Consider the following 12,981-nt stretch of genomic DNA (forward strand, 5'->3'; position numbering starts at 1 on the left):
ATCCCAGCGGCGCTGAGAGCAAGGTGCTGCACACACACGGTGAACCGCTGGCCCGCCGAGATCAATGGCAAGACTCCCAGTGACTTGAATTTCACCCACAGCAAGTCCCTGCCCTCAATGAGCTTGTTATCTAAATAGACAAGGCAGGCCAGAGACAGCCACGGCTTTTCCATGTGACCCCAGTCACGTCCCTTACACCAAGATAGCAGCCTTCAACTACCTGAAGGGGGGTTCCAAAGAGGATGGAGCTCGGGTTCTCAGTGGTGGCAGAGGACAGAACAAGGAGCAATGGTCTCAAGTTGCAGTGGGGGAGGTCTAGGTTGGATATTAGGAAACACTATTTCACTAGGAGGGTGGTGAAGCACTGGAATGTGTTGCCTACGGAGGTGGTGGAGTCTCCTTCCTTAGAGGTTTTTAAGGCCCAGCTTGACAAAGCCCTGGCTGGGATGATGTAGTTGGGTTGGTCCTGCTTTGAGCAGGGGGTTGGTCTAGATGACTTCCTGAGGTCCCTTCCAACCCTGATATTCTATGAAGATCTTCATAGGACAATTCCTGAATTTTAGGGTCTTGAGTTGAGCATCTACCATCACTAACCACTTTGGAAAACTGGCCTAAAGCCTTGCTGTGCCTCAGTTTCCCCATGTGATCCTTCCCTATCTCCCTAGGCGGTGCTGTGAGGATCACCATCATTCATGACGGTCTGGGGCCCAGATACCATGGTGTGGGCCCCTCCAGACTTAAGGGATAGGATCTCTCAGCAAGCAGACACATGCTGTTTTAATCCTAGGCGAAACACATATCACATGAGGGAATGTTAGTGGTTCTACTTGAGGGCAAGTGAACACAGCTACAAGGAGAGAGGAATGTAAAGGTGATTTCTCTCTCTTCATCAGGACCTAATTACTTGGTTAAATTAACAAACAATCTACTCAAGTTGCTGGAGAACAAAGCAGCTGCTTCTATTGTAAGGATAACAAAGTTTGATCAGGACTGAGATGTCTTGTTCGCTCACAATTACACCTCTGATGGGGAATAAGAAACGGCTGATCTTTTGGGGAGTGGCTGACTTTGGGGTCATTCTGGGCTTTAAAGAGCAATGAGAATTAATGAGTTTCTATTGATCTTGCCCCAGTGGGCTGGAGAACAGGTCCAGCGGTCTAAGATTGGGGTCCCAAGTAGAATCAATTGGGACCATTTAAAAATCTACATTTTGTAAAACTTGAAAATACAAATCTGTGAAAATACAAATTCTAGGAATGATTTGCCCAAGCGATTTGTCACACTTATTTCATCAGAGTGAATTTTCCCTGACAAGACTATAAATGCCCTGTATTGATGAGAGGTTCAGCATTCGTGAACTGAAAGGGACTAGTGCAGCTTTTGCGTCTGTCTTATTCACATTCCCGGGAACCGTCATAAACTCAAAAGGGGAGGAGATACTGAGAAGATTCCACGCATTTAGAATGAGATCTCTCCAAAGTAAGTACGAACCTGCACTCGACAGCAAGATACCATAGCCACTGATTTCCTAATAGCAAACTGCTTGGATTTATTCTAGGTGAGGGGGCTGGTAAGTGTGATTTGGGGAACAGCAACTTCTACAGTTACTGTTTGGGTTGTTTGATTTAAACAAACAAAAAACAATTTTTTTTTCTTCCTTCTTCCTGGTGTATTTGCCTATTTATGTATAACCAGGAAAAGAATAGCTGTGGGGACAAGTGCAGAACATTTAAGAGGCATGTGTTTTATACAGGCTGGATTATGTTTTAAACAGGTGGGGTTTACTTACTGCACGTTATGGGTGAGTTTGCCTCGCTACAAAAATTTCTGAGTTATGAGCAGCTGAAAGCAGAGGGGAGTTAAATCAAAGTCTCATTCTAACTTTAACTCTAAAAGCTTTAATGTCTAGATTGTGTTTCTTTAGACTAAGCTCCTTGGGCAGAGATTGGGGGAACCAACACACTTTGGGGTGATACTTACATGAGAACAGTTTCCACTGGAAGTTCTCCTGGGCATGGCCTGTCTCGCACTAGGTGTACGTGCAGTGCCCGGCCTTCAGGGCCCCCAACCTCAGTTGGGGCTTCTGGACTAACCCTACTATCTCCTCCGAACACAGAGAGGGGGCGCTTCTCCCGCTCTGTATCTCCAGCCACAGCTGGATTCCTCTGCACTTACCTGCCTGACTCTGCTCCTCTCTCTCCTTCCTTCGCCCCCAGCTGTTCTGCCATTGCTAGTCAGCGCTGTGCTGTGTTTGGGGTGCACCATGCTGCACGCAGCTCCCCTGGCAGAGTTCTCCGGGGATCAGGATTTCCAGCAATTCCTGCAGAAGGACCTGGAATACATCCGCAAAATCAAAGGGGACGTCGCCCAGGTGCAGGAGCTTGTGGTGAGTTGCTCGACAGGAACCAGGGGGAGAGGCATGGAGGGCAGCAGAGGTCTGGGGTGGGCCATGCAACGCACTCAGAGGTTCATCTATGACCTGCACAAAGGGGCTTCTTGACATCTGACGAGAAAGCTGCAGCTACCCGCCTCCCTGGCGATTGGAGGTCTCTCGCTCAGCAGTGATTCTGGGGGCTGCAGCCTGGCTGGAGGGGACTCAGGGGAGAGCTGCGCAGTGGGTTAAACTGTAACAAGGGAGGATGCCAGCAGCCGGGCCCTGAGCACTCAGGGGTGGGGCCCTGACATTCTGATCCGGAGGCTTCATCTCTGCTGAGGATCTCAGCCCCAGGCTCCCAGACAGACAGGCTTCCCCAGCAGCTATGCCTTGGGCTGGGCGGTAGGACTTCGCAGCAGGACGAGACGGATTGGGAGATCACTCCGCGGCTGTAGAGCAGCGTGAAGCTGTGTTGATCTTCCCCAGGGACAGACACCTGACCAGGTCCCCACTACCTCCAGCTGGCAGGGTCACAGACAAGGGCCCTCCTGATCCAGCAAACGTAGCAAACTTCAACCCCAGGCAGGAAATACACAACAGGAGCAAGAGGAACTGTGTGTCTTCGCCTCTCTCAAAGCAAGAATCAGAAACAGGGACCCATCCCTCCCAGAGGAGTTGCAGGCTGCTGAACAAGTGTCTTCTCAGGGACCAGCCTGACAATTTACCCAGCCGCTAGGTAGAGGATCTGTCCACACAGCCAGTGCAAACTGCAGCCGTCCCCTTCTGATCACTCTGCCCCTGCCTGATGCAGGCAGAGAGCGGATTTGAGGATGGTGAATCCTCCTCCTGCTTTGGACTGCAGTTTGTTTGGCCTGATCCTCATGCACTTCTGCAGGTCTCCTTCCTCAGGCGAGCAGCCCTGTTTATTCAGTGTTACTCCCACACCAAGGCGTTTGCAGGATCGGGCCCTTAGGATTTGGCCCAGAAAAGTTTTTCGCACTGATGGTGTTAAATTGGGAGGCAGACGCTGGCCAGCCCGCTGGCCCGGGGAATCCGAATGGGCATGTTTCCTGGAGATTATAGCTCGTGCTTGTCAGTATTTTAACCCTGTGGGGCAGCCAGTCTTATTCACATAGCCAGTGGATTTGTTTGCTTTGGTCCAGTTTCCAAGGTCTCGCACGACCACGCCAGCCAATGTGCAGCGCTGAGTCCCTCTCCTTTCCTGCTATTCCCGGGGTTGTGCCAAAGGAAAGGACAATGCAAAAATGAAAACAGAAAAACAGTGCTTGGGAAAAGGCAGGGGAGAATAACGGAATCCGAGAAAGGCAGGGCTGGAAGGGACTCCGGGCAGGACCAAGCAAACCCAGACCATCCATGACAGGTGTTGGTCCAACCTGTTCTTAAAAACCTCCAATGATGCGGATTCCACAACCTCCCTGGGAAGCCTGTTTCAGAGCTTAGCTACCCTGATGGTTGGCAAGTTTTTCATAATATCTCACCTAAATCTCCCTTGCTGCAGCTTAAACCCATTACTTCTTGCCCGATCTTCAGTGGACACGGAGAACAATTGATCCCTGTTGTCTTTATAACAACCCTTAATACATCTGAAGCCTTATGCAGAGCAGAATAGGACAGTCCCCTCCCGTGTCTTACATACAATGCTCCTGTTAATACACCTCGAAGGGTATTAGCCTTTTTCGTAACAACATCACACTGTTGACTCATATTCAATCTGTGACTCACCCCCCAGATCCTTTTCAGACCACTGCCTAGATCCCCATTCTGCAGTTGTGCACTGGATTTTTTTTTTCCTCCCTAAGTGTAGAACTTTGCATTTGTCTTCGATGGGTAAAGTTACTCCCAGGAGTGTTTGCAGGGTTGGGGCTGGTGTCTGGACCCCACCCCGGCCATCGCATTCTCGGCCTAGACTGGGGTCCCGGAACAGCAATCGCTAGCCGTCGCCGAGGCAATACTTGGCTTATAATTCCCACCTCCTGACTGTACCTTTGCTTCTCATCCCACCTCAGTGCACGACCCTCCAGCTCTGCAACGAGGAGGAGCTGATGCTTGTCAAGCAGAAACTGGGCATTTCCCAGGCCCCGCTGGATCAGTGTCACAGCAAGACCTTCCACGTGGTGAGTCTGACCGCACGGGACTACAGCAAGGTCGGGGCGGCGGGAGCAATCCGTGGGCTGCGTCCTAAGGACCCCAGCTTGCTCCCACTGACAGCGGTGGCAGCCGCAGGGTCGGACTGACTCCAGCAGCAGGTCTGTGCCTGGGGCAGGAGTGAGGATCAGCTCCGAAAGGGTTAGAGGAGCAGCACGCCGCGGTGCTGCCCGGCCCGGGGTGAAGGAAAAGCACTCCTACAATGAGCTGCTGGTTCTCAGCTTTGGCTTCTCTCCAGCCACGGCAGCCTTCTCCAAAACAAGAACAATGGAACCCCTTCAACCCTGTTCCGCTGCCAGCTTCCCAGAACCCAAACGCCTCTCGGCTACATCAGAAGCCTTCCCAGGCCAGGGCCTGGCTGATAAACCCAACCCTAAGAATAGTCCAGCCCAAAATAGCCGGGCAGGGGCAGCGAGCTAGAAAGAGGGGGAGGCTTCCTCACAGCCCTGGCAAACGCTGCAGTAACTCAGCACTTCCCGGCCTTGGTGATCCCCAGCACCAGCCCGGCGGTGAGGGAGGGAGAGGCCCGGGTCCGTGCTGCCCCGCTGAGCTTCACGGATCTGTCAGCCGGGGCTGCGGGGGAGTCTCCGGTCCTTGCAGGGTCTTGAGCTCGATGGTCATGTTTTCCAGCCCTGCTCGAGGGGAGTCCCCGGCAAGGAAGGAGCCCCAGGGGAAGCTCCGACCCGGGGGGGGGGGGGGGACGGGAACAGCTGGCCCACCTCAGTTACAGTTAACCCCTTCCGTGCTGCACAGTCACCGCAGCCAAGGTGTTTCGCTGGGATAGACACTGGCATCAAGTTTCCTGTGCAATCGGGTCACTAAAGAGTTAGCGTCCCCGCTCCGGCCTCCTCTCTCAACTCCTTCCTTCTCGTGCCCACAGGATGCCTGCTTCAGCCAGATCCGGGACGGGCTCCAAATCTACCACGGCCACCTCGCCCTCCTCCTCCAGCTCCTGCCGGCTCACTCCAGCCTAGTGGATGCCCTCCAGCTGGACGTCTCGAACCTGTCCACTAACATCCAGCAGCAGGTACACCACTCCACTTGCTCCTGCTCCCCCGGTGGGTGGGACCAGGCCCTTGCGGTGGGGGGGTGGGGCAGGGCCCCTGGGGGCAGCCAGAATCCTGGCGGCCTTCACCCAGATCAAGTGGCTCAGGCGGGGAGCCAGCCAGGGCAGGGCCTGGCAGCAAAGGTGAAGCCAATCCCTGCTTGCCACAGCCCTGCTGCGTTCCTGGGCTCGACGCGCTTGTGCAGGATTGAATGGGATGGGGAGAGCGACCTGCCCTCAGCCTCACAGCGGGGCCTCCCAGGGTGCGGGGCGCTCACCCCCATGCCGGCCCTGATCTGTGCCTAGATTGAGGCTTCAGGCTCCTTTCGCCAGCACGAAGGGCCCGAGCCAGAGCCCGGTTGTCTCAGAGCTGCCCCAAGCTTCCCCGGCTGCGTCAGGCGCTGGCTCCACTGGGCTCCTGCTCATGCTTGCTGTCTCCCGCTCCTTTAGATGGAGGATCTGAGTGGTCTGAACACGGTGACGTACCCCAAGGCCGAGGGCCAGGACACCCTCCCCAGCCTCTCGTCCGACTTCGACAAACAAGCCGGCGGATTCATCATCCTCGCCAACTTCAAGCGCTTCCTGGAGACTTCCTTGCGGGCCCTCCGCCACCTCACGCTGGAGTGAAGGGGCGCGGGGGTTGGCGCCTGAGGAGTCCCATGCCTTGGGGAGGGGCTCCGGACTTTGAGATCTAAGGGGGAGTTTTACGGGGGAGGTCTCCCAGCCGGAGATTCTCCCTTATTCCCCCCACCACCTCCACTCTGCAAAGCAACAACCAAGGCTCTTAACTATTGGACTGAGGCATCAGCAGCAGCTGCCCCCTCCCTCGGGGTCAATGGCAAACCCTGCCCCAAACCCGTTTACTATTCCCCGGGGTTTGAGGCTGGGCATGGTTCTCTTTTAGGGTGACCAGATAGCAAGTTTGAAAAAATCAGGACAGGGGTGGGGGTAATAGGTGCCCCAAATACTGGCCCTGTCCCTACAAAATCAGGATATCTGGTCACCCTGTGCTATTTAAAGGTTATTTATTTCTCATTCGTGAGCTTCACCGCTGGTTGGTGCATCCACACACGCAGCCCCAATGCAAACCCTGCCCGGCTTATTTAATATTTATCACTATTTAATATATTTATAGGGGTGTGGAAGCTGTTGGCAGATGTATTTAAGTGCAACTGGTCTATGGTATGTTTTTAAAGTCCAACTCCATTCCCTTTATAATGACCCACAGGCATCATCACTGAATGTTGTGCAGCATCAGCAAATCCGGGAACAGGGCCTGGGCTGCTGGTTGTGCATTTTGACATGTGCGTGCAATGGAGTTACTGTTTAATATTTAAACAAACGAGCGTCTCCAGTACCAGGGGGTTGGTAGCCGTGGGATCTGGGGGAGTAGGATGACACAGCAGGCTCCTGCATTAGCAAAGTCCTTGGCTGGGGCACTGCTTATGCCTAGCCCTTCTCATTGAACGACAGGGAGGTGTTCCTCCAGGGCAGATTGGCAGAGGCCCTGGAGGTTTTTCGCCTTCCTCTGCAGCGTGGGGCACGGGTCACTTGCTGGAGGATTCTCTGCCCCTTGAAGTCTTTAAACCATCATTTGAGGACTTCAATAACTCAGGCATAGGTTAGGGGTTTGTTCCAGGAGTGGGTGGGTGAGATTCTGTGGCCTGCGTTGTGCAGGTCAGACTAGATGATCATAATGGTCCCTTCTGACCTTGACGTCTATGAGTTTCTGAGGTTTCCAGCTCACCCTCCCAGAAAACCAGCTTTTCTGTAACTTTTCTTATATTATTTTTATATATTTATATTTTTCAAATGCACAATCCACTGTTCCTCCTCGTTCATCCATGAGATTTACATAATGTCAAACTGATTTTATTTATTATAATTTAACTTAATGATTTACATCTTCGTTCTTACTCTTAACTGTCATCGCTCCTTTCATTTCAAATTATTTTTTTGCCAAGAATGGCTCAAACCTGAATCCTACCAGACTCTGCCTGGCTCTAATTCCAGCTACTCTGAATCCAACCAGTGTGAACTGAGCTGGAGGGATTGGCGTTGCCCGTATGCTTCAAAGCGGTCACCGACAGACAGCTCCCATGCATTTCGATATAAATCACATTGTACTAGATTAGCGGAGACTGTGCAATTCTACTTCTCCAGATGAAGAATGTCCATTCTTGAACGGTTGGAGTTTAATTAAAGAAAACAAATGCAAGATCTTCATTGACAAGTTCTGGAGTTTTGCCTATTAACTTGGCAAAATGCCCAGCAGTGTGGGCTATCTTGTAATTGTCTTGAACTGGTTTATATTTCAATGTTGTATTTATTACTGTGTCTGGGCTTGGCTCAGGCCAAATCGATTTATATTTTTATTTAAAACAAAGAATTAAAAATATTTTGGTACTTTCTAAAACATGGATGTTTGGCTGAATGTATCGGGAGGCGCGGTCTTTCGCGCTAACACTTTTAACCAGAAATAAACCAGTCCCTTATGTCGGATGATAGCAGAGAGGCCCCCACGCAGTTAGTTCATAGTTCTCTTTACTTGTTCATGCCAGCCCACAGGTCCATCCAGCCCAGCCATGGAGAATTAATCGAATATTAAACGCAAACTGCACCTGAGCTTAACCAAAGCAAGAGCCGCAAGGCCTGTTCGAAGGTCAGAGCCCTTTAGCCCTTCAGCCCATTACAGAGCCAGATAGGGATTTTCAAAGGGGACTAAGGAGTTGGTGTCAGCCCCCAGTGGGATTTTGGCACCGAATATCTTCAGCTCCTTTGAAAAAGTTCATACCCAAAGCTTCAGGGAGAGCAGGAGCTCCAGCCCACCTGGAAGGCAATTCAACAGCTCAAGGACCCTAGGGAGATGCATCATCTCAGGAGTAGGGAGGGGAAAGCTGTCACCAGACCAAGGAGCACTTGAAAGGGAGAAGAATCTTCCTCACGTCCTCTGCAGTACCCCAAATCCTTGTCCCCCTCCTGAACACCCCTGCGCCTGGGGCATCTGCTCAGACGAGGGCTCTCTATATCTGGAGCCCTGTCCAGACACCGAACAAAACCATCCCAACCCTAGAAAGCTGACAATCTAAGTACAAGACAAGAGATGGAGACAGCCAGGGGAGTGCAAGGAACCAGGGAGACTATGCTGGTCAGCATGGCAGGTAGTGAGATTAGCCACAGTGGCCTCGCCCAGTGTTTGTAGACCTGGAGGCCTCGGAGAGTTTGGCGGGGGGATTTGAAGGTGGATATCGATCGGGAGCCCTGCCCAAGCGCCAGGGTCAGCAGAGAAGAAAGCACACGGATGCTAGTTTGAAAAGATAACAAGTGGGTGACAGAGGCTGATTGGAGGGGGCAGTCAATAGCTGGATGGCAAATGAGACGAGGGGAGAGGGGAGGCTGTGAAGGGCTTTGACTGAAGACAAGCAGCGATTGTTTGATGCAATGGAGAAGGGGAAGCCGGCGTGGGATGCAAAGAGAGGGGAGACAAGGGCAAAGCAACGGGAGAGGAGAACGATGGCCGCCGCAGCATGCGGACTGGATATGAGTGGGGCCAGACCCGGTGTGCCTAGGGCAGCCCGCACTGGAAATGCCACGGTCAGGGCAGGCTGCAAAAGGGAGAGCAGATCCTCCCAAGACTGGTGGGTACCACTGAAGTTAAACTCCCCAACCAGTCACACACTGTGCTTCTGATCCCCCGCACTGGTTATCACCCCCCCCCTTATTGCATTCCAGTTCTCTGGCTCCCAATCAGCACCTAGGTCCAGCACAGAGAGAAGTGATTAAAAAACTCTGCTTACGTATACAAAGTGTTCTTCTGACCCCAAACGATCAGCCCCGTTACCAGGTCACTATAGGTTTGGATCTATAGCTGCCAGCCAATCCTTTAGTGTCTAAAACTAAAGCTTTATTATAAAGAAAAAAGAAGAGACGTTAAATGGTAAAACAGTCACATACACACACAGATCACAGGTTTCAGAGTAGCAGCCGTGTTAGTCTGTATCCGCAAAAAGAAGAACAGGAGTACTTGTGGCACCTTAGAGACTAGCAAATTTATTAGAGCATCCGAAGAAGTGGGCTGTAGTCCACGAAAGCTTATGCTCTAATAAATTTGTTAGTCTCTAAGGTGCCACAAGTACTCCTGTTCTTTTTACACACAGATCAGGTTCTTAGCAGTATTGGTGAGTTTGCGGACTTGAAATTCCCTCTGGAACCCACCCACAGCTTGGATGGGTCATTCAGTCCTTTGTTCAGAGCTTCAGTTTGTAGAAAGGTTACTCCAGAGGTAAGAAGCAGGACTGAACTGAAGACAAGAAGCAGGACTGAAGACAAAAGGAAGAAGATGCAGCTGCCTTTTATAGTCTCTTGCCGTGCAGTTTGATTTCCTTTGTTCCAAGTACAAGCTGCCCAGCGTTAGAGTTCTGTCCATGGGCATGTCCCTCTCAACGGATCAGGTGGGGCTGATGGTCCTTAATGGGCCATCAAGCAGGCTAGGAAGTGCTGATGCCAAACTGTCTGGGGGGTGTCACCCAGAAGTATAACGCACGTTTTGAAATACAGCCATACCTACATGTGTATAACCCACAATACAAAGGTGATACAAACACACAAATGAGATGATCATATCTGGCAGATTATAACATTTCTGCAGATATCTTACATGGCATATCTGGCATAACTCACTGCAATTTTACAATATTGGTATTCATCATATCCTAAAGTGTCCCCCAGATTCCATACAGCGTCACACAAGGCGTTCCCCTAATCTCCACTCAGTGCAATCAGAGCCAGCCAACCCAGCGACTCGAGATCTGAATCAGAAGCCATCAAAACGTAACAGGACAAGCTGGTCTGTGCCCCCGAACCAGTCCCAGAGGCACCCCCATTGAGTGCAGGTATGGCAAGTGACCTTGCCTCCGCCCCCCACCCCACCTCCTGACAGCAGAATGACTGCACCTAAAAAAATCACCCGCTAAGGACAAAAGACCGTCCCCTGCAACATGCTTAATGGGTGGATCGAACTCTCTGGGGTTGAAAACAGCCTTCAGGGGACTGGCAGGCTGAACCAGCTCCGGCACCAGAAGGATTGGTTTGAAAACCATTAGGTTTTAAAAAAAATATATAGCACATGAGGTTCTATTTAATTGACCTTCTGGTTTTTAACCTCTAGGTGCACTCGGATCATGTTTTCAAGCTGCTCTCCACAACCACAACAGCTAGAGGACTTGGGCCCAGACATTAGGAACCTGTGAGCATCTAGACTTTGGACTTTTTAAGAAAGGTGAGGCTCTCCCCTGGTCTCTCATCTTCAGGGACCGGGACTTTACGTGAAACACCAAATGTTGGGTGGGTGGGCACCACAGCAGTTTAATCACAACGCCGAGCTCCTGGGCTGCCCTCCCCCCCCATCCCAAAACACGTCACAAAAGCAGAGTCAGGACCTATTTTTATAGATGGGGAAACTGAGGCACAAAGGTGGGGGACACAGGTTAGGAGACTTTCAGATGGTGAACTCCTCAGAGCAAGGGCTATCCTTACCTTTCACTACATCCCATTCCCCAACCCACCGCTGGAACTCACTGCTGCAAAGTTATCTACAGCCCCACCACGCAGAGGGGCCTTGGACTCTCTGGGTGCTGCACAGTTAGACGGAGCAGCAAACAGGGCCACCCCAGCGATTTCTGCTCCCCCGTGGACACTGGTGTGAGTGGACTCCTCGGCAGGCGCTCTGCCTCGACCGCTTCTGGCCTCAGCACAGCATTAAACCAATGGGGCTGTGGCTGCAGGGGATTAAACTATTGCAAAGGCCAGAAAAGTCAGCAGGGCGGGAAGACCCAGAGCAAGACCCAGGGGCTGATCCAGAGGGAGATGGTATCAGGGCCAGGGTGCTGCCCAGGCATGTAGATACCATCGTTGTGATGTACATCGAACGGAGGCAGGAGGGTTTTCCCCTGGGAAACCAGAGCGCTTTCCACTGTTGCTTCACTGCCGTCTGACCATTGGCTCAAGATAAAGGGAAGAGGGGGACTCCCCTGTCATTATTCACCGACTCCCAGCTGTTCGGAGAGCTCAGAGAGAGCCCAGGGCTGATTTCTAATGGCCCAGAGGAAATACAGCCCCTCCTGTGCAGTCTGGACCTCCTCCCCTCCCCCAGGGCCAGCTGGAGGCGGGGATGCAGATAAGGGGATTGCTCCTCTGTCGAAGCCTGAGATCACCTTTGCGTTTGAATCTGAAGCAGACCTCCTAGGAGAAAGAACAGGAGTACTTGTGGCACCTTAGAGACTAACAAATTTATTAGAGCATAAGCTTTCGTGGACTACAGCCCACTTCTTCGGATGCATACAGAGTGGAATAAATATTGAGGACACACACACACACACACACACACACACCCCGAGTTGTCTTACCAACTCTGAGAGACCAATTAAGTAAGAGAAAAAAAACTTCAAAAGTTTTTTTTCTCTTACTTAATTGGTCTCTCAGAGTTGGTAAGACAACTCCCACCTGTTTATGCTCTGTGTGTGTGTGTGTATATATCTCCTCAATATTTATTCCACTCTATATGCATCCGAAGAAGTGGGCTGTAGTCCACGAAAGCTTATGCTCTAATAAATTTGTTAGTCTCTGAGGTGCCACAAGTACTCCTGTTCTTTTTGCGGATACAGACTAACACGGCTGCTACTCTGAAACCTCCTAGGAGAAGTACCCCCAGGCCTAATGCTAATAGAGGTTAAGACCAGGAGGAGCCAGTAGGTCTCCCTTAGTAGGACCCGCTTCTAACCCAGGCACCCTGCCCTGAGCCCAATCCCTTGTGTTTGGTTAAAGCAGCCCTTCCAGAAAGGCAGCCAAGGCTGGAGCCGCCCGCCACGGGAATCGGGACAAGCGATGCGGGAAGTGCGGCTACGCCAACGAGACGCTACCCCACATCCTGGGTAGCTGCAAGCCCCGTGCGAGAGCTTGGCAGCTGCGACACACCATCCAAGACTGCCCGGCCAGAGCCATCCCACCACCCGTGGGGGGAGGTTGCCATAAACTCCGCCATCCCCGGAACTGATAGCCAACTGTGACCGGACATCGTGATCACCAATGAGGAGTGGAAGAAGATCGTCACGGTGCCGTTCGAGAACAGGACCCCGGCCTTCCACGATGCCCGAGCTCAAAAGGTAGAGAAATACGCCCCCTCTGGCCGACACCTTGAGAACTAAGGGTTCCGGGTCCAGAGACACGCACTGATCGTCGGAGCGCTGGGCGCATGGGACCCCAGTAACGAGCGATGCTGAGAGAATGCGGAATCGGTCAGCGCATGGACACCGTCAGGTGGTTGAGGGACATCTACCTAGAACACATCACCGGACATCGGCAACACCAGGAGGGATGAACTGGAGGCCGATGAGAAGCG

At 52.0% G+C, this 12,981-nt stretch overlaps 1 protein-coding gene across 1 annotated transcript; it reads left to right on the forward strand.

Moving 5' to 3' along the window:
• The first annotated feature begins 1,367 nt into the window (after positions 1–1,367).
• CSF3 (colony stimulating factor 3) lies at positions 1,368–7,192 on the forward strand. Its single transcript, XM_034755740.1, has 5 exons — positions 1,368–1,479; positions 2,217–2,386; positions 4,402–4,509; positions 5,421–5,567; positions 6,036–7,192. Exons 1-5 carry the CDS (start codon positions 1,464–1,466, stop codon positions 6,210–6,212), a joined length of 618 nt encoding a protein of 205 aa, XP_034611631.1. The 5' UTR covers positions 1,368–1,463; the 3' UTR covers positions 6,213–7,192.
• The last annotated feature ends 5,789 nt before the right edge of the window (positions 7,193–12,981 follow it).

The sequence above is a fragment of the Trachemys scripta genome, chromosome 23 (genome assembly GCF_013100865.1).
Source record: "Trachemys scripta elegans isolate TJP31775 chromosome 23, CAS_Tse_1.0, whole genome shotgun sequence".
Lineage (NCBI taxonomy): Eukaryota > Metazoa > Chordata > Testudines > Emydidae > Trachemys > Trachemys scripta.